The sequence below is a fragment of the Ictalurus punctatus genome, chromosome 2 (assembly GCF_001660625.3).
Source record: "Ictalurus punctatus breed USDA103 chromosome 2, Coco_2.0, whole genome shotgun sequence".
Taxonomy (NCBI): Eukaryota; Metazoa; Chordata; class Actinopteri; order Siluriformes; family Ictaluridae; genus Ictalurus; species Ictalurus punctatus.
In genome coordinates, this window is record NC_030417.2 from 38,158,737 (window position 1) to 38,183,381 (window position 24,645).

A 24,645-nucleotide genomic window follows, 5' to 3' on the forward strand; every position below is an offset into this window, starting at 1 on the left:
CTGTGAGCACTGTGATTAACACCAACCTGAATAACGCATCAAGGATCAGTATGCTTAGACTTCATCTCAATTTAATGCTTGGTAAGTTCAATATGTTTATCAATAATTGCTTTTTGGCTTATTTAAAATATATATATTATTATATTATTTCCATGCTGCATATATCTGGAACGTGTGTTTAGTTAGTAGATACAGCACAGAGCTTTGCATGAAAGAATTTTGTATTGTTCACAAATTTATATATAAAAGACATTTTATGATCTATATTTCATTACGGATATCACAATAATTCAGGACTGACACAATTATAATCTTATTTTGTGATACCAAGCCTTTGCTGTTGACTTTTTCACAAATTTTAATAATTGATTATTCATGTGAATTAACCCACCAATAATCGACTAATCTGCTTAAACGTGGCTTATCGATGAGAACAGCTGTAACAAATATCACTTAGTACTTTTGTTTATCTTTTTTTTTCAATAATATAATGTAAAACAAAACTATGAGAGATATCATTTAACATCATATTACTCTAGCGAACTTCTCGTGAAGGGCTAATGTAAGTATTGTCCCCTGTTAGAATAACAATAACCAAGATGAATCAGGAATGTATTTTAAATAAAAGCAAAAAAAAAAAATTCTATAAAATTTGTGGATTTAAATGGGTCTTTCTCTCTAACTCTTTATCTAAACTGTAATAAATCCAATAGATACTTTTCACATTAGCTAATTACTTTTACGCCCTTTACGTGAAATGTAATGAGTCTAATTTTCTTCACTGATTTCCAGTGGAACTTGGTTTGTATTAAAACTCCCATAACTATACGGTGGTTGAGGGTGAATTTATCTGTTTCTGTCAAATCTCTGACTCAGCTCTGTTCATTTTAACACTCTACAGCAGTCACTAGGGAACCTCATATTTGTCAGTGCATCCTGAAGCTTTTCATACAGTATCAGTATGGTTTTTTTTGGCAATTGCACTTTCTATTGTCCTAAAGTCCAAACGCTGCTCTGCAAATAGTTGAAACCTTGCCCTTTTTTTCCTGTAAATCTCATCATGGGGCCAGTTGCATTGGAGGCTAAATGCAAAATGGTTTCTTTTATTTCATATAGATATGTAGCAAAGGCATTTTGGTCAGCATTTGGATAAAGTGAGACAATATATTTATACTGTATTTGTAATTTGATTATAACATCCCTGTTTTTGCATAGAAACTGTAACACATACATATATACAAAATTGCTGTTATTGTCACTGCTGCTGCTACTGCTGTGGACAAGATGGGTACGTTGAGAAATAGAAGGGTATAGAAAATGTCATTTCATACCAATCCTTTAGATTTCGGCAAAATGTCTTTTAAAAAGACAAATGTGTTGTGTGGCTCCACTTCTCACTACTGGTTTCACTTTTCCACTATTACCTATTACTATTAATATTATAATTAACTCTGCTTAAGTAAATGACCATTCATTTAAAAATCCATGTGGTAATTATTCATATTTGACATTATCAGTTATTCTGACTAACCATTGCTGCTCTAGACCAAACAGTAGGCTTTGTTAGACTTACATTATTGATATGTTTAATTACAACTGTCTTTGAGAGGTGTCACGCTCGCGCTGGCAGATGGCGCTGTGGCGTCAACATGCACAGGCAGCTGCAGAGAGCGCATGTGCACGAGATTGAACTGTTGCCTATGGACACGTGCCTTTGTTTTGGTTTTGGTTCTCTTCCTGTTTAAGCATTGGTTGATGTTCAAGGGTGTGTTGTTATTGATCCCAGCCGTCTGTGTTCTACCTTGATTATGCTTGGTATTTAAAGCCCTTATGTTGCTTTGTACTTGGCACAGTATTACTTTAGTAACTGAATAAATGTTTAGGTGAATACGTCTAAGTATGCCAAGCGGTCGTGTCTTCATGTCCTACTCTCGTTCCATGCCTCAACTTTAGTTTCATGTTTAACCTCGATTATCTTGCCAAGTTTAGATGCCGTTTTATGTGTTTTGACTTCTGTTTAAAAATAAAGACGTTGACCTGCGCTTGCTTCTGCCTCTGATCCCATTTCGTAACAGATTACTGCACCAACCACGCGGAAGCAGCAGACCAGCATAAGCGCTGCTGTAATTGCCGAGTAAGCATAGAGTGGCATTGAGCATTCTTTGAATCGAGTGAATTGCTATCCAAACGCATAGCTTAGACCAATCACCTGGATCAAATAGCACCTCGTTCGCAAGCCGGGCCATGCGCCACGTCGCCCCCCCGCGCACTTTCCCCAGCCCCCTCTGCCAGAGGACTATGCTGCGCTACGTGGGCAGCTGAGCTACATGAATTACTGGGGCTTCCCGCTGCCGGGGGACAACCCTACACTATGCAGTCCGCAGAGCCACCTGGATTACTGGGCCTCCCGGCTGCACAAGGACTACACTGCACAACGTAAGCAGCAGGTGGTCACAGCCCCGGAGTCCCAGCCCGAGGTTAACGTGGCAACCGCGGAGCCTCTGCCTGAGGTCAGCAGGACGACCTCAGAGCTCCAGCCAGAGACCCGCTGGGAGGCCTCTGCCACCCAGAAAGCTGCCCTGCTGTCTTGCCTAGCCGAGGAAGCTGTCCCGCTGTCCTGCCCAGCCGAGGAAGCTGTCCCCCATGTCCTGTCCTGCCGAGGAAGCTGTCCGGCTGTACAGCCCAGCCAAAGAAGCTGTCCCGCTGAGGACAGCGCCCCGAGCTTCAGTTCCGGGGGTCCTGTCACGCTCTCGCTGGCAGACGGTGCTGCGGTGTCGACATGCACAGGTGGCTGCAGAGAGCACGAGATTGAACTGTTGCCTATGGACGCATGTTTTTTTTTGGTTTTGGTTCTTTTCCTGTTTAAGCATTGGTTGATGTTCAAGGGTGTGTCATTATTGATCCCAGCTGTCTGTGTTCTAACTTCTGTGTTCTAGCAGAATTTAGCTCCAACCCTAATAAAACACACCTAAGCAAGCTAGCCAAGGTCTTCAGGATTACTAGAAAATTACAGGCAGGTAAGTTTGGAGGTTGGAGCTAAATTCTTCAGATTTGAAGGACCCTGTGATAGATCAGGCTTCACTGTAGCCATTATCAAATGTAGTAATGTTTTAGACCTCATTGACATGTGTGGCGATATTCCATGTGAAGGGAGATGTCTACCCTGCTGACCACACCAGAATGTGGCAATATTCCCAACTGGAGGGAGACGTTTATCCCAAATTCAGTAAATCCAACTACGCCACCCTGGGGGAGAACCAGGGAAATACTCCCAAACAAAAGGATAAGATTCACCAATCGGGGCAAGGAACATGAGACTGAGACATGAGCACAAATATAAAAATTTGTATTTTATTATGACACTTAAGCACCATTTAAAACTTGACATGAAAATATAAAATCGCTTTCACATGAAGCACAGCAAGTATTTTAAAAACTAAGAACTTCTCCAGGCCCAGGCTTGGCAGAGACAAGGCAGGCCAGCTACAGCTCGGGAGGTCATCTAAACCCACTGCAAATCACGCCAAAATCATACATTACCTTCACCATAAGGAAGTTATTGTGTTGGCATACTGAGCACGCTGTGAAGCACGAACCACCGAAAGACATACATCCAAAACTAAAGTAAAACAAAATACATAAAACCATGAAGCAAAACAGTTGTTGATGCACTGAAGCAAAACAGCAGGGGCATCACATGTAGCGTCTTCGGCTAGGGGTTTTTCTTAGAGAAGACTTAGCTCAGCTCCCCACTCTCCCGTTACACAAAGAACAGTATCAACCTAAATCTACCAAGTCCCAATGTGAAAAAGGGAGAGGTGTACTTACCATTAGATTGAACAAACACCAGACGCGAAGTTAAATAATTACTCACAGGTACAGCGGCTCGACATACATACACATCATTCAGCCACCAGATAAATGTTGCAATCACTTTACACAATCTCTGGCACCAATTCGCCACAATGCACACGCCACCATGCACGCGCCACCAGTGCCGCTCTAAAACTATAAAAACAAACAAATTAGCCTTGAGGTATTCACCTTATTACGCCATGACAAACCCTGAACATACCTGAACGGAAGTGGGAACCCGGAAATGCCAGGGGAGCGAGGGAATCACCAAGACACCTATCTGCTTACCCAAATAAGGGTCATTAAATAATTGGGTAGCTATTATCCTATTGGTCTGCGGAAACCATATCCCAAGCAGAACCAATAGGACAGCCAAATCACTTACCCTGCCATACACGCATATGCTATTGTATGTCAATCATAAATATAATTACTGTAAAATACTGATTTTTTTTATTATTTGTTATGCTTATATTACATATGTTCATTTGTCAAAATGCACAAATAAAGTAGGCTTTTCCCCAGATTCCTACTAGCCTTAACTTTGTAACCAGTGGGATCTCACACCCACAATTTTATTACAGCAGAATGGTACTATAGATGACATATTTCTGTGAAAATTTCAGATTCATATATGGTCCCCCAGCAGAGATATTTGACCCTGAAATAATGGGAATTTAAAAAACAACATCACTTTCTTGCGCACATTTTAAATAAATAAATAAATAAAATGAGAGAAGTCTCAACCTGAAATGTTCTGCATGAACACTATACTGACTTAAATGCCCCCTAAAAAATTAAGACTGAGACCCGAACTCTTCCCATTATAAATTAACCCTAAATGTGGAATGTGAGCAACATGCCAAATGTCTGTTTTTGCTCCAAGGAACTAGGACAATCCTGAGCCTGAAATATTGAGGTTTCTGTCAAGATCTGTATAACCAAAATGTGTCTGTTGTGATTAAACCAAGTAAAATAAAAATAAAATAAAATAAAGAACTGCTGGTTTTACAATGTCAATACATAGAGGTAATCAAAGAAGATTGAAAAATTAAAAGTGGTCAAGCAACCAACTTTACAATTATTGAATCAACTGAGATGGACTGACCCACATTATAATGTTGTGGATGTTAGTTTCTGTCATTACTTATGTTATAGAAGCTACAAACAGTCGTTCAATCACCAGCCCTTCTTTAAATTCATAAGACAAAAAAATGCTGTTTGTCATGTTATTGAGAAACTGCAAAGTGTAAATTCCTCTGTCATGTGGGTAAACTTAAACCTATGGGTTTACTTAACTGTTACAAAGCACTGACACTGGAGACTCCTTCAAAAAATCTGGAATAAACAGAAAATTTTAATCCTTTTTATTAGACTACTTTATTAGGTACTAGAATTACTGAATGTGAAGTAACACTGTTGTTTCAGTTGTGACTGAATTGCAGGGACAATATAATATATTCTAATATAATTGAGGTTTATTTTAATTCAGTTTACTTTAATATTATTAGACAAAAAGCAAAAGACAGCTTTGGGTTTTTGCATCACAGGTTTAATGAAATTCCTTCTCTTGTTTCCTCTCCATAGCCAGTGTTCTTACTGCTTCCCTGCTGGCTGGTAAGTGTAATTTTCTTTCGAATTAATTGGATTTGTTCAAATTTCCTTATATGAACTGCTTACTTCATGCAGGGTGCAGGTAGCACAGTGGTTAAGACACTGGACTTCCGATCAGAAGATTGTTTAGTTTAAATCCCAACACTACCAACCGCCACTGCTGGGCCCTTGAACAAGGCCCTTAACCCTCAGCTGCTCAGTTGTATAAATGAGATAAATGCAAGTCTCTCTGGATAAGAGCATCTGCCATAAATATAATTGCTTATATCTCACTGGACAGCTCATAGAGTTTAGATTCCCTACTGTTTTCTCCTTGCAACCCTGCCAAGCACACAATTGTTGTTCAGTGTTCTCCTGATGGTGAACTCATGAACATTAATATTAGTCAAGGTGAGAGCGACCTTTAGTTGGTTAGAACCCAGTTACCCTGGGTTCCTTTGTGACCTCGCGGACTCCTACACGTCTTGCTCTTCGAATGATCTTTGTGGTAGACCACTCCTGGGGAGGGTAACAATGGTCGTAAACAGAGGCCACCACCCGCCAACGGATGAAAACCGTTGTGCTGCTTTTAACTGCAAAACAACAGCCTTTTACCCCTCTTGCAAAACAATTTCAGTTTTATCTAACATTTAATGGGATGATTATTTAATAATGCCCATGAGTAGGGCCATGTTCAAGCCTGCACTGCACAAAGTACAAATCACACAGAGAATTAGTGCAAGACCACATTATATTCATCAGGTGTTTCACTGGTGTTGATATGTAAGTAGATATCCAACTTGACCAAAAGCTAACTTGGTGAGCTATACTGTTCATCATTGTGGTTATTTTCCAAAGCTGACATTAGCTACATAGTTAATATTCATTTAAGAAAATAACCACAGCGAATGTTAAACGTAAACAAAAGTTACACCACATAATTATATATTCAGAATAAATGCATTAAAGCTTGCAAAACATATGTTTGAAAATGTCTACTCATATCGTACCTCAGTTTCTAAAACTTGTTTTTATTGAGATAACACGTGCACCGCTGAGGGGAATGCTACAATAAAGAGTAACACTCGGACTTTCAATAAGCCGGGGGAACACATGAGAGTCAAAATAAATAACTAATTACATGTACAGAAACAGTGCATTGTGATGGTGTATATGCAGACTTCTTTTTTTAACAGACTGGATGGGTAAAAATTACTCACCAAAATACAGATGATTTCCCATTATGACCACTGATCTATAAATAGAATTTATAAATAGAATCTATAAATAGATCAGTGATTACGACCCATAGTGAGTTCAGAATGTTAGGGAACACAAAGATGGTGCAGTTGCTTCACTGTTGGTGACTGTTCTGTTCTTTGTGTTAAGCAGTTTCTGCTTGATCTGATCTACAGGGTTTGTCTGATTGAGCTGCACAATGTCTACGTTGAATTTTAAGAATAAATGTACTGCTCAAGTGAACTGCAATTACTGCGACAGTCTTCTGTGTACAAGAGGCACGAAAGCTGTTGTTGCAGGCTGCTATTCGACAGAAAGCTGTAAATGCAAATTAAGAGACATCGCCTGCCTGAAGTGTGGAAATGTTGTGGGGTATCATGTAGCGGCTGGATGCAACAGGAGTGAATCTGTTGCTGTGGAGAGATCTACCAGATTTGGATGGGAAGTGAGGACGGGAGCACAGAGAGCCTTTCAGAATAGGAATCCACAAGAAAAAACTCTTTAAAAATCTTTTTTGATGAAGGATTATGGAATGACAGAAATGTACTCATATTAATTCAAGTGGTGTAATATTGCAATATAGTAATGAGATTCATTAAGATGAATTAAGAGTAACATGTATTTTGCTGTTTGTCCTAGATGGCGCTAATATACGACTCGCTGGTGGCAGTCACTCCTGCGCTGGTAGAGTGGAAGTCTATCATAATAACCAGTGGGGAACAGTGTGTGATGATGACTGGGACATAAATGATGCGCAGGTGGTGTGTAGACAGCTTGGATGTGGTAATGCTGTCAGTGCTCATCAAAGTGCCCACTTTGGTCGTGGAAGTGATCCAATATGGCTGGATAATGTTCGGTGTTCTGGAAGTGAAAGCAACATCACACAGTGCTCTCATAGAGGATTTGGTACACACAACTGCGGCCATGGTGAAGATGCAGGTGTTACTTGCTCAGGTAAGGCTTTTTTATTAAGTCAAGTTGAACTTTCCATAAAGTCTGCTCTGGCCTGCACTTATTAAGCTTAAAAATTTTATATTGGATGCAATCAATTTGAGGGGAAAAAATGAGACACACTACATTTTTTCATTGTACATACCTACACGTATTTCATTGTTCAGTTGAGACACTGTTTTGAATATAGTTTGGATATTTAAATTGGTTATTTACTACACTGAACAAATTCAATATTATTCAGCATACACGGAGTGAAAATATAGTTCAAATTTTTCACAACTGGTTTTGTTCCTAATATTATTTCCCTTCATATCTCATGATCAAACTGATGGACACAAAAATCAATCATTAGTAAAACCTTCTCTCTTTTTATGTAATAAATCAGACCAGGTCAGACTGGTGAATGGTCCGAGTAACTGTTGTGGTTGAGTGGAGATCCTGCACAATGACCATTGGGGAACAGTGTGTGATGATGACTGGGATATAAATGATGCGCAGGTGGTGTGTAGAGAACTTGGATGTGGTAATGCTGACAGCGCTCATCAAAGTGCCCACTTTGGTCGTGGAAGTGGTCTAATATGGCTGGATAATGTTCAGTGTTCTGGAAGTGAAAGCACCATCACACAGTGTTCTCATAATGGATTTGGTATACACAATTGCAGCCATGGTAAAGATGCTGGTGTTACTTGCTCAGGTACAGAAACACTCTTATATTACGACCTTGTCATCAATGTAATTATATTTATATTCTGCTGATTAACATTTATTAGTTAGCTTGAAAATTTTTTGAATTAATTATTTTGCTGACACCTTAGTCATTTTAGTAAATGTCAGTCAATTTAAGTGGATACAGATCTTCAGAACAGAGTAACAGCAGCTACAAATTCCACAATCTCGAAGTTGGCTGGCTGTCATTTTAGTAGCTAGATAGATTATATACGAGAACTAAAATATTTTAAGTGTTATGCATGCCAAACACATTAGATACTAAATGATAGTAAACACTTGGGGGTGTGCAGGAATAGGATTAAGTGTTTAAATGTAATCTATTTTAGTCACATTTACTGTTGTGAAAGGTCTGTGAAGTTAGTTCCTGTTATCATGTTATATGTTATAGCAGCTATACACAGTGGTTCCATCACCAAAATGCAGTTTGTTACATTTTTGAGATAAACTCCTCTCCTGCTTACAGAAAACTTCACCATATCAACGATTACATGTTTTTAATTCGTTTATGTGAAGAGTCCCTGTGTAAATTGTTACTATAGAAATTATAATATTAAAACAGGCACATTACTGTAGAGCTGTTATAGACAATTAATCAACAATTCGTGCAAATTCAGCAGTGCTGTGGTATAAATCTTAATAAATTTTAGTCTCCTCTGATGATCGCTTTAATCCAATGGATTATAATAGATTATTCAGATTATTTTCTGTTTATTTCATGAATGTAAATGTCTCACTGTGAATGTACATACATGCTTTAATCCTTTCTAATGTTCAACATATGAATTTAAGTCATGTTGTTAATTTTTTTTTTATTAAGTCAAGTTGAACTTCCATTCTTTCCATAAAGTCTGCTCTGGCCTGCACTTATTAAGCTTAAAAATTTTATATTGGATGCAATCATTTTGAGGGGAAAAAATGAGACACACTACATTTTTTCATTGTACATACCTACACATATTTCATTGTTCAGTTGAGACACTGTTTTGAATATAGTTTGGATATTTAAATTGGTTATTTACTACACTGAACAAATTCAATATTATTCAGCATACACTGAGTGAAAATATAGTTCAAATTTTTCACAACTGGTTTTGTTCCTAATATTATTTCCCTTTATATGTCATGATCAAACTGATGGACACAAAAATCAATCATTAGTAAAACCTTCTCTCTTTTTATGTAATAAATCAGACCAGGTCAGACTGGTGAATGGTCCGAGTAACTGTTGTGGTCGAGTGGAGATCCTGCACAATGACCATTGGGGAACAGTGTGTGATGATGACTGGGACATAAGTGATGCGCAGGTGGTCTGTAGACAGCTTGGATGTGGTAATGCTGTCAGCGCTCATAAAAGTGCCCACTTTGGTCGCGGAAGTGGTCTAATATGGCTGGATAATGTTCAGTGTTCTGGAAGTGAAAGCACCATCACACAGTGCTCTCATAATGGATTTGGTATACACGACTGCGGCCATGGTGAAGATGCTGGTGTTACTTGCTCAGGTACAGAAACACTCATATATTATGACCTTGTCATCAATGTAATTATATTTATATTGTATTGATTAACATTTATTAGTTTGACAATTTTTTTAAATGAATTATTTTGCTGACACCTTAGTCATTTTAGTAAATGTCAGTCAATTTAAGTGGATACAGATCTTCAGAACAGAGTAACAACAGCTACAAATTCCACAATGTTGAAGTTGGCTGGCTGTCATTTTAGTAGCTAGATAGATTATATATGAGAACTAAAATATTTTAAGTGTTACGCATGCCAAACACTTTAGATACTAAATGATAGTAAACACTTTGAGGCATGCGGGAATAGGATTAAGTGTTTAAATGTAATCTATTTTAGTCACATTTACTGTTGTGAAAGGTCTGTGAAGTTAGTTCCTGTTATCATGTTATATGTTATAGCAGCTATACACAGTGGTTCCATCACCAAAATGCAGTTTGTCACATTATTGAGATAAACTCCTCTCCTGCTTACAGAAAACTTCACCATATCAACAATTACATGTTTTTAATTCGTTTATGTGAAGAGTCCCTGTGTAAATTGTTACTATAGAAATGATAACATTACAACAGGCACATTACTGTAAAGCTGTTATAGACAATTAATCAACAATTCGTGCAAATTCAGCAGTGCTGTGGTATAAATCTTAATAAATTTTAGTCTCCTCTGATGATCGCTTTAATTCAATGGATTATAATAGATTATTCAGATTATTATCTGAATGTAAATGTCTCACTGTGAATGTACATATGTTTTAATCCTTTCTAATGTTCTACATATGAATTTGTCAAGTTGTTGTTGTTGTTTTTTTATTAAGTCAAGTTGAACTGCCATTCTTTCCATAAAGTCTGCACTGGCCTGCACTTATTAAGCTTAAAAATTTTATATTGGATGCAATCATTTTCAGGGGAAAAATGAGACACACTACATTTTTTCATTGTACATACCTACACGTATTTCATTGGTCAGTTAAGACACTGTTTTGAATATAGTTTGGATATTTAAATTGGTTATTTACTACACTGAACAAATTCAATATTATTCAGCAAACACGGATTGAAAATAGAGTAGTTCAAAGTTTTCGCAACTGATTTTGTTTCTAATATTATTTCTCTTTATATCTCATGATCAAACTGATGGACACAAAAATCAATCATTAGTAAAACCTTCTCTCTTTTTATGTAATAAATCAGACCAGGTCAGACTGGTGAGTGGTCCGAGTAACTGTTGTGGTCGAGTGGAGATCCAGCACAATGGCCGTTGGGGAACAGTGTGTGATGATGACTGGGACATAAATGATGCGCAGGTGGTGTGTAGACAGCTTGGATGTGGTAATGCTGTCAGTGCTAATCAAAGTGTCCACTTTGGTCTGGGAAATGGTCCAATATGGCTGGATAATGTTCAGTGTAATGGAACTGAGAGATACATAAATCAGTGCTCACACAGAGGATATGGAGTAGAGAACTGTGGACATCATGAAGATGCTGGAGTTGTGTGCTCAAGTAAGTTTTTATTCTTCTTTGTTACAATACCCGGTTTAAAGTGAATATGTTTACAAAATGATTATACATATTCCTTTATTTTAAGACTTGCAGACTCCCACATTGACTCGGATCTCCCCAACCTCTGTGGTCTCACCTGGAGAAGTCCTTCAGTTCAGATGTACCACACCCAGCCCAACATGCATCTCTGTAGACTTCAGTTTGTTTAACACGGGCACATCAATAAAGGAGCAAACTGCAGAGTCTACAACAACATTTAATCTGACTGTAGATGCCTCACATCAGGGCCAGTACACCTGTGACTACTCATACAGGGAAAGTAACTCCACATCATCCTGGAGCAACTCCATTACCAACACTGTTGGTAAGAAACATGTTCTTCATAATCAAGCAGGAGGTGGTAAATTAAATTATTTAACTTGCCTAAAATAACACATCCAGAAGTGTTTTATTCCTCTTACACCACAGCAATATACCAACAATTTAAACAATAAATAAAATTTATTTTAAAATATGTATATTTAAGGATGATACGTGATGTGTTCAGAGTTTTATTTATTGGAACACCCATGAAACAAGTTTGTATCAGCTATAGAAAATCATTACAGCATGCTGACACTGGAGACTCCTTCCATAAATCCCTTATACAAAACTTCCGCACATGAATAATTATGCCTTTATATTTACATACACACACACACACACACACACACATACATACATATATATATATATATATATATATATATATATATATATATATATATATATATATATATATATATATATATATATATATATATATATATACAGTATCTCACAAAAGTGAATACACCCCTCATATTTTTGTAAATATTTGATTATATCTTTTCATGCGACAACTGTCACAGCTCGGTCCGATCAGAACTCAAATTCCCAAGATGCAATACTCACTTCTCAGGCATGCATGAGCTCACCATCCCCAGAGTTCTGGTTCTGATCAGACACACCTGGCACCAATCACACACACACACACACACACACACACACACTAGTACTTAGGGAAGACATCCACCCAGAATCTACGCGAAGTATACGCTCAGTAGCTTAGTTCTCTGCGTTACCAAGCCGTTCTAGTTCGTTTGTTTCTCGTGATCCTCGACCCTTGTTTTCAGTCTCGACTACGCTTTCTGGATATCCCCGTGTGTATTGTTCGTCCGATCTCTTGACCCTTGCCTACTCTAGGACTACGCTTCTTGAACTTCCCGATCCTACGCTCTTCACCCGCCTCTCGCTCCTGCTTCCGTACCGTTTCGAGGTTTGTGACAACAACACTGAAGAAATGACACTTTGCTACAATGTAAAGTAGTGAGTGTACAGCTTGTGTAACAACAGTGTAAATTTGCTATACTGTATATAAAATAGCAAAGACATCATTATTGATGTGCGAAAGTTTTCTATAAGGGGGTGTATACACACACACACACACACACACACACACACACACACACACACACACACAGAGTAGGGGAAATAAACATTGAGTGCGTCAACTTTTTTTTTTTTTTTTTCCAGTAAATATATTCCAATGAGGTTATTCACATGAAATTTTCACAAGTCATCAGTATTAACTCAAGAAATCTGGAAATATAAAGAATTCACAACGTTCAAGTTCATAAATAAAGTATCCATAAGAAAAAGTAGTTCTCTAAGGCAAGGAATCGGCTGAAATCCGTAAGTAAATATACCCCCTATCTGTGCAGATTAATATGGTAAATGACACACCTATATAGTGCTTTTATCCAACGCGATTTACACTGTGTCTCCTTCACCCATTCGTGCACACACACCAATGGTAGCAAAGCTGCCATGCAAGGTGCTAACTTGCCATCAGGAGCAATTTGGGGTTCAGTGTCTTCCGAGGACACTTCGGCATGTGGAGTCATGTGGGCCAGGAATCAAACCACCAACCCTACGATTAGTGGACAATCTGCTCAACCACCTGAGCCACAGTCGCCAATAGTATCAGCTGGGTTAGGTGGTCTATAAAAAGGCTTTGCGTTACTAAGGTGTCACACAAGAAACTTCTCATGATGGGTGAAAGCAAAGAGCTCTCCCAAGACCTTCGCAACCTTATTGTTGTGAAACATATTGATGGAATCAGCTACAGATGTATTTCATAACTTCTGAATCCTCCAGTAAGCACCATTGGGGTCATTATCCACAAGTGGAAGCAACATCACTCCATCATCAACTGGCCACGCACAGGAGCTCCTCACAAGATTTCTGACCAGGGAGTCATAAGAATAGTCAGACGAATAGCCCAAGAGCCAAGGACCACTTGGAAAGAGTTTCAGAAACGCTTGGACACAGCAGGTACCATCATCACAGAGAAAACAATAGCTAATACACTCCACTGCTCACGCTCACCTCACAAGACTTCATAACTAAGGAAAAGGCATGTCAAAGCTCATTTAAGGTTTGCTCATTTCATCCAACTCATTTGGACAAGCCTATGAAATACTGGGAGAGTGTAGTCTGGTCAGATGAGAGCAAAATGGAACTTTTTGGCTGTTGTACTACACACCATGTTCAGAGAAGAAAAGGTACTGCATATCACCCTAAAAACACCATACCAACAGTGAAGTTTGGAGGTGAAACATCATGTTGTGGAGCTGTTTTTCATCACATGGTACTGGCAGACTTCATATAACTGAAGGAACGATGAATGGAGCCCTTTACCGGGAATTCTTGAGAATTATCTGCTGCCATCCACCAGGATGATGTAGATGAGACGGGGTGGAGCTTCCAGCAGGACAACGATCCAAAGAATACAGCAAAGGAAACTCTCAATTAGTTTCAGAGAAAAAATCAAGGTGTTATAATGGCCCAGTCAATCACCTGACTCAAATCCAATTGAATAAGTTTTAAAGACAATATGTTTAGAAGAACGGGCCAAAATCACACCTGAATACTGCGGCCCATTAATTTCTTCATACAGGAAGCATCTTGAAGCTGTCATTACAAACAAAGGCTTGTATTAAATACATTTCAGTTAGCGTGTTCAATACTTTTTTCCCATGTCGTTCCACTTTATTACACATAACTTCATTTATGGACTTTAATGTTTGGATTTCTTTATATGTCTCGATTTCTTGAGTTTATAAAATCTGGGAAATATTTTTGTATATATCATGAAGTGGATTTTGGATTTTGAAGTTCTTGAAAAACATTGCTTGTTGTTTTGTAGTGAACTTGCAGCAGCCCAATATCTCCTTCAGTGATACTGATGGATGGTCCCACTTTGGGACTGATGGACCAGAAGTGATAAAAGGCTATGACTTCTCTATCATCTGCTCCACTGAACCTCAGTATCCAGGAGGTTCCTTCCACTTAAAGTTCAGTGGATCCAACATCACCAGAACTCAGTCGGCTGTTAACGACTCAGCCATCTTCTTTTTTCCTGAGGCAGATCTTGTCAATCAGGGAAACTACAGCTGTTTTTATGAAGTTAATGTGTCTTTACGCACCTTTACCTCCACTACCACTCAGCTCCTGGCCATCACTGTGAAAGGTATTATATGATACAAAGTATGTTTTGTTGTTTATTAATTTTCCTCTGTCTTATGTGTGAAAACAGTGATCATTTCTCTCTCAGAATCTCTAGCCCCATTCATTGGTGTTGGAGTGACTGCAGGACTGCTTCTCATGTCATTGCTAGTCATCATTTGGGTTGTGAAGACACAGAAAAGAAGAAGATATCAGATCGCTAAGAAGGATACACAGTATGAGTGTAAGTTACTTAAATGTTTAAATATTTATAAAATTCCCTTTTAGCTAAATAGTGTTTTATACTACGGCAATGTTGAATTCTTGATTAATTTTCTATAACTGCAGCTCTAACAACTATGAATCACAGGTCTTATTAATAGACTTGTGCTAATAGAATATGTTATTGTTCCTATAGGACTTACAGGTTTTGTCATACATCCTGTGATGCACTTGAACATATCTTCAGTGATAGAACCTGGGGTACTCATGTGCTTCAGGTGTTTAATCATTAGACAGACTCTCCAAGCTGACTCAGTCATAGTTTATCAGTCCCTGGCCTGTGTTGAAGTAACATTTCTGGACCATGGATTGCCCCTCTTTATTCAGATCCACATATTTCACACTTTCTAAATTGATGTGCTTGTGCACAGCCATACTCATTTGCATACAGAAACACCCTTAAATTGCCACATTTGATAATTGATCTCCAATTTCTGTTTGAAATGTACTCATGGCTAAAAGTCCTAGAATATAGATCAACTAAAACTGGGCAAACAAAATCGATTGATGAGCCACAACATAAAGTTGTCATCCCTCTCAACATAAAGTTTCCAGGACCCTAAAAACACATTCCTCCCTCCACAAAGCTGCCTGAGCCAAATCTTTAAAAAGGCATAATCCCAATCGATTTTTAAACATGCCTTTTTATTATTTTATTTTCATTACCTCCTAGGCTATGGAGACATGAACAGTTTCCACTTCAATCCACCTTTAGAAGTAGTCAACCGCTAGAAGATAGGTCTTTTATTTGCAAGAAAGGTCTACCCCAACTTTTCACCAGGGCCACTTGCATCGTGCTGATTAGAGTGCTGCTGTGCTCTAGCCCTACATTGAGATATTCCCACGTCCTTCATGCTTCTTTCTAGCATTTCTGCTTGTAAATGCTATCTGGCATTTTGTTTTATTTATCTGGCACAGAAATGATCACAAGTCAAGTCTGGAGTCTTTAACACTGGAGTTTGGAGTCTTTCGTCACAAGTCCGATTCGAGTTATATCTGTCATGCTTTATTAAAAAAAAGTTATTATATGAATAAAATATATGATCTTTGGAAAATCAGGGATACTACTAGAATTCTAGCTGAACTTAGGTAGAGTCAATCAATAACGATACAAAAATACATGCAAAATTGTTCATTTGAGGAGGCCTATTCAAACTTTATTTTTTATTAGAAAATGAAAACTGAATTTTCACTAAACATAAAAATAACAATGTGAACTTTAACAACGTAGAACTTTTCTCATATGCAGTCCCGCCAAGATTTTGCGATCACAGAAAATAACACAAAATCAAGTAAACTCCGCAATATTCTGAGGAACTTGCAATTTTTCAAAAATACCTTAGATTTTCTGCATATTTGGGACAAGACACGTCACGGGAGCAGGGGGGTTGGCAGGCCAGAGTCGGGCGGTGGGAGTATGTGGAGGCGGAGCCATGGATGAGCGCCGTTTTGTGAACAGAGGGCAGAGCTGGAGAAGGTGCGTGGTAAGGAGGGCACACCTGTGGAGAATATTTGCTAATGAATATTCTCTGTTGCAGTGAGGCGAGGCGAGGATAAAAGAGGGAACGGCATGCAATCCCCCATCTGCCTGCTGTGGTACAAAAGGAATTAAACACAGGAAAGTGTTTTTTTGTTTTGTTTTTTTCTTGCTTTTTTTATTCTTGCAGAATTGAATATGCATTGATATGAAAATAACTTTGAATCTTTTTGTGTGTATCGAGTTCGAGTCAAGACCATGTACTTAACCCAGTGGTTTTCAAAGTGGGGGGCCGAGGTCCCCTTGGGGGTCACCAGGGGGTGCTCGGGGGGCCTCAACAATTTGGTGTGAAAAATAAATAAATACATGATTCTCACTCTCAGACAACCACACACATACACAATCAATTCCTAATTCAATGTAATGTAAAGATGAAAGAGGTAATTAGTAATAAAAAAAGGGGGATATATTGAGAAGTCTGTATTTTTAATGTGTTTTAAAGGCATCTTGCAAAAGTGGGGCCTCGGTCAAATGTTAATGCCATTTGGGCTGCCTTGCCCTGGAAAAGTTTGGGTACCCCTGCCTTAACCAATCGAGTCCAAAAGGGGCCGAGTCGGACTTAAGTCCGAGTCCTTAATAGCAGATCCAGAGTCGAGTCCGGCTGAGTCCAGAGAGCAATTCAACTGAAAAAAGATTTGAAATTGCAATTGTAAAATCAACTCTGAGCTGTTAAATTAACATTTTAACCTAACAGGATTAAAAGTAAATTGTAAATAAATAAATGGCGCACTTATATAGCGCTTTACACTGTGTCTCATTCACCCATTCATACACACACTCGCACACCAATGGTAGCAGAGCTGCCATGCAAGGCACTAACTTGTCATCGGTCGCAACTTGGGGTTTAATGTCTTGCCCAAGGACACTTCGGCACGTGGAGACACGTAGGCCGGGAATCGAACCGCCAACCCTACGATTGGTGGACAACCTGTTCTGTCAGCTGAGCCACAGCTGCCCCTGTATAAAAAAAAAAAATACCCCACAACTCTAGAATTTTCACACAATCATTTTACAGATTCCAGAAACACAAGCAAGAGTCTTAAAGAAAAGAACGAGACAAGTGCAAAACCTTACTGTGAAATCACAGAAACCATTTTCCACCAGAAGGAAAGTGGACAGTGGATTTTCCATTGATAATATGCTCTTATTTTAATTACAGGTGGCTCTTTTTTTAATTGCAAGTTACATGGATTTCAAAATCACATTCAGTCTTTGAAAATACTATTATATTGTAGCTATGTGCCTGCGTCATATTGCATCACTTTATTGTTTTTACTCACTAGTTTAGTAGTCATCTAAATGATCAACTATGGACTCTGGGCAGTGTTTACTTTTGTTACTATTGCTCAATACATATGGTATAGTATGTATGTGCTATATGTATGCATGTACGCATGTACAGATATACGGAAATAAATAAGTACGCCCCATGGAAATTGTTGCCTTTTCTGACGTATTTGGATGAGCAAACATTTGATTACAAACTGTGCCTATTAATAAAGTTGATATTCTTGAACAAAACCACAAGGAAAATTAGCTTTTCAGTCATTTATTCAACAGAAATATCAACAGATGTGATGAAAGAAAAAGTGTGGAAAAAGTAAGTACACCCTTGGCCTTACAATTACAACATAGGCTAAAAGATAACCTCCGCTTTTAAAATCAAGCACTGCTGAGATATTTTGAAACATTGCTGTACAATGGCTATCAAAGGTTCTGGAGACGTTCCTGCATAAAACATATGTTATGGCCTTCTTAGTTATCAGATCTCAGTACAGTTGAACACCTCTGGAAGATTCTCCACCACCATCATCAAAACACTTTATACCTCCAGAGGAAATGGGTCAGTTTATACTGGAAGTGCTACAAATTCAATGTACATACCAGCAATATAGCCCTTCAGTGTAAATTTAAATAATCAATCTCATAAAGTCGTCAGTTTTGTTAAATCCGCCTTGTTAGGAAATCAGTCTCATAAAATTTTTATTAGAAATTAAAAACAAAAACTTTTAAAATAAATCAAAATCAAATTTATCTGAGAGAAATGAATGACTTTCTGAAAGGCTTCATTCTGAGCAGTTTGTCTTCGTGCATACGTGCGGTTCAGTCGGCTTTATAACCCCGGCCATCCAACAAGGTTTAAAGTAAAAGGAACTTGCACAAAAAGGGGAGAACAAACATGTGCACTGTTGCTGAGAGGTTGCATTCTGGTTATTGTCAGAGTATAGTAATGAAAGGGTGCCACCTGTCTGTTGATGCCTGGTACTTACACCTCAGCAGCACACTTTAATTCTGTTTTTTTCCCCCCCTTTAATTTGTCACCCATCTGTGAGTACAGTAGATGAAAGGAAATAAAAAGGGGAAGTGGATACTTTTGACACTTCAGACAGGGTTTTCCAACAAGTGCAGTTTGGGCAGATATGAAGTACTGCATGTACAGCAAAAAAATGGGGGGGGATTTCTCTGCCTTATAGAGAGTGCAAAAGGACATTTCTGTGTCCAACAATATAATTATGTCAGATCTGTTCCTTGTCTCCCCATGTGCTGTGCAAGTGAGTATATTTTCTATTGTATAATGCTCATTAGCAAGCCTGTCAATTCATTAAACATGAAAGAAAAAAATACTACAACATGCAGAATAGATGGACCAAAGGAGCATTTAGGAAATATACACTAGAGAAGCATTTGTGATAGTCCAGAAGTGCAATTTACTGCATGTTTAGTTGTGGTTTCGCTGTTAGTTTTTCGGATATCTGCTGCTCAAGGACAGGAAATGTTTTAAATAGAAACTCCACCTCTGCACTTTCACAGAAAAAAAGCAAGCAGTGGTGAACTCTGATTAAACCAAAACTGAAAAACGTCTCAGCGACCAGGATGCTTAGACTTCATCTCACTTTGACGCTTGGTAAATTCAGCATTTTTTAAAATCATTTATATTTTGGCTTATTTCTTCTATTATTATTATTATATTACTTTTATTAATTCCTCACTTTGTATATATTTTTTTGTAAATGTCTTCACAAATTTCTAGATATAAAAGACACTGATATGATCTATATCAATAACTCAATAGGATTGTGGCATAATAATAATCTTATTTTGATATGTTTGCCATGTTTTTATTTTTTTTCGTACTGTTTCAGCTCCTGTTTCTAAAGAGAAACCCTTAATGTTTGTTACAATCAGTTTACTTTCTTTATTTTATTGTCTTTGAGAGGAAATCTTTTTCAGCAGCAGGTACAGATGAGAATGTGATATACATACAGTGCTCTCCTGAATTACTCTCATAATTTATTATACTGTATTTACTGTAATAACATTTAATGTTATGGAACGTTATGAAACGTGTTAGTCTCTGTTATAACACAGTATAGCAGCTATAAACAGTGGTTCCCTAACCAGCCTCTCTCTCTCTCTCTCTCTCTCTCTCTCTCTCTCTCTCAAAGTTAATAAGACAAAATAAACAACTCCTCTGTCTTGAATGTCAGAATGCTGACACTGGGGACTCCTTCACGAAATATCAAATATATGTTGCCATACAGAAAGCATAAAAAGCATAACAAAAAGCAATTCCCATTCTTCTTTGTTAAATAATAACTCATTTTTAAAATCCATGGAGAGCACTTTACTAATTACATGTACAAATACATATGTACACGTATACACACGTTTAAAAAAAAAAGAAACAATAAAGCAATAAAAAAGTATATAGAGGTTGAAAATATTTAAGAGATTCATTACAAACATCTTATAATTCTAACAGCAGCAGTGACATGTGACCGTAGGACATATCATCAAACAAATGAAGTGGAGACGCTATCACACTTAAATTATGCTATAGGCTACTACAGCACCTAGTGAAATTTTAGAGTAAACCCGTCATACATAGCTGTTTACACTGTTAACTCATGACTGCTGCAAGGTACAGTACAGCTCCAATCACATGCTCGGGTTTGCTGATGATACTATAGTTGTGGGTCTCGTCAGCAACAATGATGAGTCAGTGTAAAGGGAGGAGGTGAAGCAGCTTGTGGTGAGTGGTTAGCACGTCCGACTCCTCCAGGGTCAGGGGTTAGAGTCCCACTGTGGCCATGTGTGTGCGGAGTTTTCATGTTCTCCCCGTGATGCGGGGGTTTCCTTGGGGTACTCCGGTTTCCTCCCCCAGTCCAAAGACATGCATGGTAGGCTGTGTATGAGTGGGTGTGTGAATGTGTATGTGATTGTGCCCTGCGATGGATTGGCACCCTGTCCAGGGTGTACCCTGCCTTGTGCCCGATGCTCCCTGGGATAGGCTCCAGGCTCCCAGTGACCCTGAAAAGGAGTAAGCGGTAGAAAATGGATGGGTGATTGTTGACTTCAGGAGGACCTGAGTGGATCACTCACCACTGCACATAAATGGAGCAACTGTGGAGAGTCAGAAGCTCCATGTTTCTTTATGTGCACATCACAAAACAAGATTTTGCAGAGTTTTTTGGTGCTTTTTTTGCAAAAAAAACCTACTCAAATTGGCAAAATTGAAATCGTACAAAATTTCACAGAGATGTTTGTTGGTAAATGTACTTTTTAGCTGTACTTACATACAACGCATGTTAATCGAAGAGGACTTTGGATGAATGCACGTTGTGATGACGTCACATGACTCATCTTGGCCCAAATCTGTGGAAAATCTACAGTCATTTTGAAAAATGAGTTTGCTCGATTTTGCGTTAACTTCTGCGATCGCAAAATCGATGAGAGCCAATGTTCCCCCTCCTGTCTTCACCACCTTCTACAGAGGGACAATAGAGAGCATCCTACCCAGCTTTTTCAGTGTTTAGTGCAGGAGCTGCACAATTTCCAGCCTCAAGACCCAACAGGTAATTGTGAGAACAGCTGAAGAGTCTCTCTAACCACCATCAACAGTGAACAGCACTGTGGACAACCCTTTCCACCCCTAATGGACTCTTGACATTCCTGCCATCTGGCAGAGATTCTTCTCCGAGGCAGTCAGAATACTTAGCAAACAGCTGGCTACCGACGTTCACCTGGGATAGTCAAACCCTTATCCCAGCATAACTCTAGCAGCACCACTGTACACCTGCACTTAACAGTGCTGCATCAGAAACACACTATTGGACACATTATTTATGAGCCTTCATCCGTATTGTCTATTTTACAGACAACTGCTACACTAGTTTCTCCACATGACACTGGTGTCCCCTCTAGTTACCGTAACATGCACTGTCCTGTGTATTTATTGACCTGCTCTCATCTCACACTGTCCTGTATTTGCACTTCATGTAGTCTTATGTCCTGTCCTACTGCATTATGTTATTTAATTACAGTGTATACAAGGTATATGCAGAAATGACAACAAAGCTCACTTGACTTGACTTGCTTAAACAGAGTTAACAAGTTTCAGAAACATTTCCAGCCCCAACATCTCATAAACCACACAAATCACCTGAAACTAGCCCACAAATTTTTTACATTTTGAAGAAAAACAATAGATTTTTTTTTCAGCTGTGACTAATATAATGCTAATATACTCTGATATAGCTCATGTTTTATTTTTAATTCAGTTTATGTTAAGAATATTAGACAAAAGACAGTTTGGGGTTTTCATTTTCATTTTAGTTAAATTAAATTTCTTTAATTTCACCACTTCTCTTTATTTTCTCTCCATAGCCAGAATCTTTAGTGCTTCCTTGCTGGCTGGTAAGTAAATTTTTCGTTTGAATACTTTTTTGTTGTTGTTCTTTTAATTTTTTTTTCTCCCATATATTGTTACCTGCTTTGTGTTTTTTTTTTTGTTTGTTTATTTGTTTTTTTCTTTTTCTTTTTCATTTAGTTTTTCTAAAATTTTCTTTGACATATTGTTTCCTGTTTTGTGACTTATTTTATTAATCATATGGATATTTTTTCTCTTTTATTTTTTTCATTAATTTATTTTTTACTTTCCTACTCTTTTTTCCTCTGGCTCTTTTAGGAGTAGCTTTCATAGAAGTATAACTTCAAGAGGAAGAGGTTGTAGGTTTTTTAAAAAGAGTTAAAAGGTGTTTGACCATAAGAGCCAATGCAAATCATGTAAAGTTTACTATTGATTATATAAAAGTCCTGAAATAAATAGCAATGCAGAAATGTAATCATATTAGTCCAAGTGGCAATATTGTAATGAAATTCATAATCATTAATTAATATTAGCATTCATTTTGCTGTTTGTCTTAGATGGTGCTAATATACGACTCTCTGATGGTAATAACACCTGCTCTGGTAGAGTGGAGATCCTGTACAACAGCCAGTGGGGAACAGTGTGTGATGATGACTGGGACATGAATGATGCAGAGGTGGTGTGTAGACAGCTTGGATGTGGTAAAGCCCTCAATGCCAATCAAATTGCCCACTTTGGCTCGGAAGGTGACCCAATATGGCTGGATGATGTTCAGTGTTCTGGAAGTGAAAGCGACATCACACAGTGCTCTCATAATGGATATGGAGAACACGACTGTGGCCATACTGAAGATGCTGGTGTTACTTGCTCAGGTACAGAAACACTCTTTCATATTATGACCCTGTCATCAATGTACATTCATGGGTATGATACGAGAAGAAAAAAGGGTTCACACAGGTCAGAATTTGGCATTTTTCGTTCAGATACTCCATCCATCCATTTTCCATAGTGCTTATCCTACACAGGCTCACTGTGGACCAGGTGCCAACAAATCACAGGGCACAATCACACACCCATTCACACACTATAGACAGTTTGGAAATGCCAATCATTCTACAGTACATGTCTATAGACTGGGGGAGGAAACCGGAGGAAACCCCCAAATCACGGTGCGAACATGCAAACTCCTCACACACAGGGTGCGGTGCGAGGTGCAAGGCAAATATTCCAACCACTAAGCCACCGTGTTCAAATACTCATCAAACTTTGATGACAACACGATCTATTTCTGTTCAGTTCTGAACTAGCTACATAGCAGTTCATAAACAATAGTCTAGCAACAGTCATGACCAAACTGATACCAAACTTGTGAGAGAATATGAATGGCTGAATTTAGGGTTCCTTGGTCTTTCAGGCAAAACAGCATTGTGTATCAGACTACAATTTCAGACAAGGATTTGTTTTGACTACAAGGCACGATGCCATTTCTCCTGAAGTCTGAGAACTGAAGCTAAGATTTGAATATCAGACTGAAAGCCTGCAGGCCAAATTTGGTCCAATGCCTCATTTCATTCTGTCTGTGCTAACTTGCATAAATAAATATTATTATATATTACAATATACTACTCAAAATTTTACTAGACTTGTAATATCTAAAATTGACAGCAGACCCATAGTGTAGCACCTGCCCACCTTCTCACTGCACAACAGTACACAGTGCTGAAACACTGGTTAAAATCTGCCCCTGTCTGCTGCGCAATGTCAGACCCACATCTAAAAATGATTCAGAAATCCATCAGGTGGTACTTTGTGGTACATTAAGTAAGTATTAATACTTAATATTAATTTGTGTCTTTCTGTTTGTCTTGTAAGGTAACATACGACTTGCAGGTGGCACTGACTCCTGCTCTGGTAGAGTGGAGATCCTGTACAATAGCCAGTGGGGAACGGTGTGTGATGATGACTGGGACATGAATGATGCAGAGGTGGTGTGTAGACAGCTTGGATGTGGTAAAGCCCTCAATGCCAATCAAATTGCCCACTTTGGCTTGGAAGGTGACCCAATATGGCTGGATAATGTTCAGTGTTCTGGAAATGAAAGCGTCATCACTCAGTGCTCTCATAATGGATATGGAGAACACGACTGTGACCATACTGAAGATGCTGGTGTTACTTGCTCAGGTACAGAAACACTCTTTCATATTATGACCCTGTCATCAATGTACATTCATGGGTATGATATGAGAAGAAAAAAGGG

The 24,645-nt window shown here is 38.4% G+C and overlaps 2 protein-coding genes and 1 pseudogene across 2 annotated transcripts in view; all 3 read left to right on the forward strand.

Moving 5' to 3' along the window:
• Nucleotides 1-8,165, forward strand: LOC124629148 (scavenger receptor cysteine-rich type 1 protein M130). Its single transcript, XM_047161869.2, has 4 exons — nt 1-81; nt 5,443-5,472; nt 7,327-7,641; nt 8,027-8,165. Exons 1-4 carry the CDS (start codon nt 51-53, stop codon nt 8,068-8,070), a joined length of 420 nt encoding a protein of 139 aa, XP_047017825.1. The 5' UTR covers nt 1-50; the 3' UTR covers nt 8,071-8,165.
• Nucleotides 6,887-7,167, forward strand: LOC124629150 (protein FAM72A-like; annotated as a pseudogene).
• Nucleotides 8,074-24,645, forward strand: part of LOC108276075 (deleted in malignant brain tumors 1 protein) — a gene marked incomplete at its 5' end in the record, with an annotated part of 21,422 nt that continues 4,850 nt past the window's right edge. Inside the window, 11 exons of the mRNA XM_053677080.1 lie at nt 8,074-8,335; nt 9,562-9,870; nt 11,083-11,391; nt 11,477-11,755; nt 14,621-14,944; nt 15,029-15,163; nt 16,740-16,797; nt 19,579-19,643; nt 22,406-22,435; nt 22,946-23,260; nt 24,261-24,569. Of these exons, the coding sequence (XP_053533055.1) occupies nt 8,074-8,335; nt 9,562-9,870; nt 11,083-11,391; nt 11,477-11,755; nt 14,621-14,944; nt 15,029-15,163; nt 16,740-16,797; nt 19,579-19,643; nt 22,406-22,435; nt 22,946-23,260; nt 24,261-24,569 (2,395 nt within the window). The remainder of the gene's footprint in view (nt 8,336-9,561; nt 9,871-11,082; nt 11,392-11,476; nt 11,756-14,620; nt 14,945-15,028; nt 15,164-16,739; nt 16,798-19,578; nt 19,644-22,405; nt 22,436-22,945; nt 23,261-24,260; nt 24,570-24,645) is intronic.

Excerpts from the sequence above, each read along its gene's own strand:
- LOC124629148 (XM_047161869.2), top strand. The coding sequence starts at position 51 with ATGCTTAGACTTCATCTCAATTTAATGCTTG. Across the intron at positions 5,473-7,326 it reads TACTGCTTCCCTGCTGGCTG|ATGGCGCTAATATACGACTC; the intron begins GTAAGTGTAATT and ends TGTTTGTCCTAG. Across the intron at positions 7,642-8,026 it reads TGCAGGTGTTACTTGCTCAG|ACCAGGTCAGACTGGTGAAT; the intron begins GTAAGGCTTTTT and ends GTAATAAATCAG.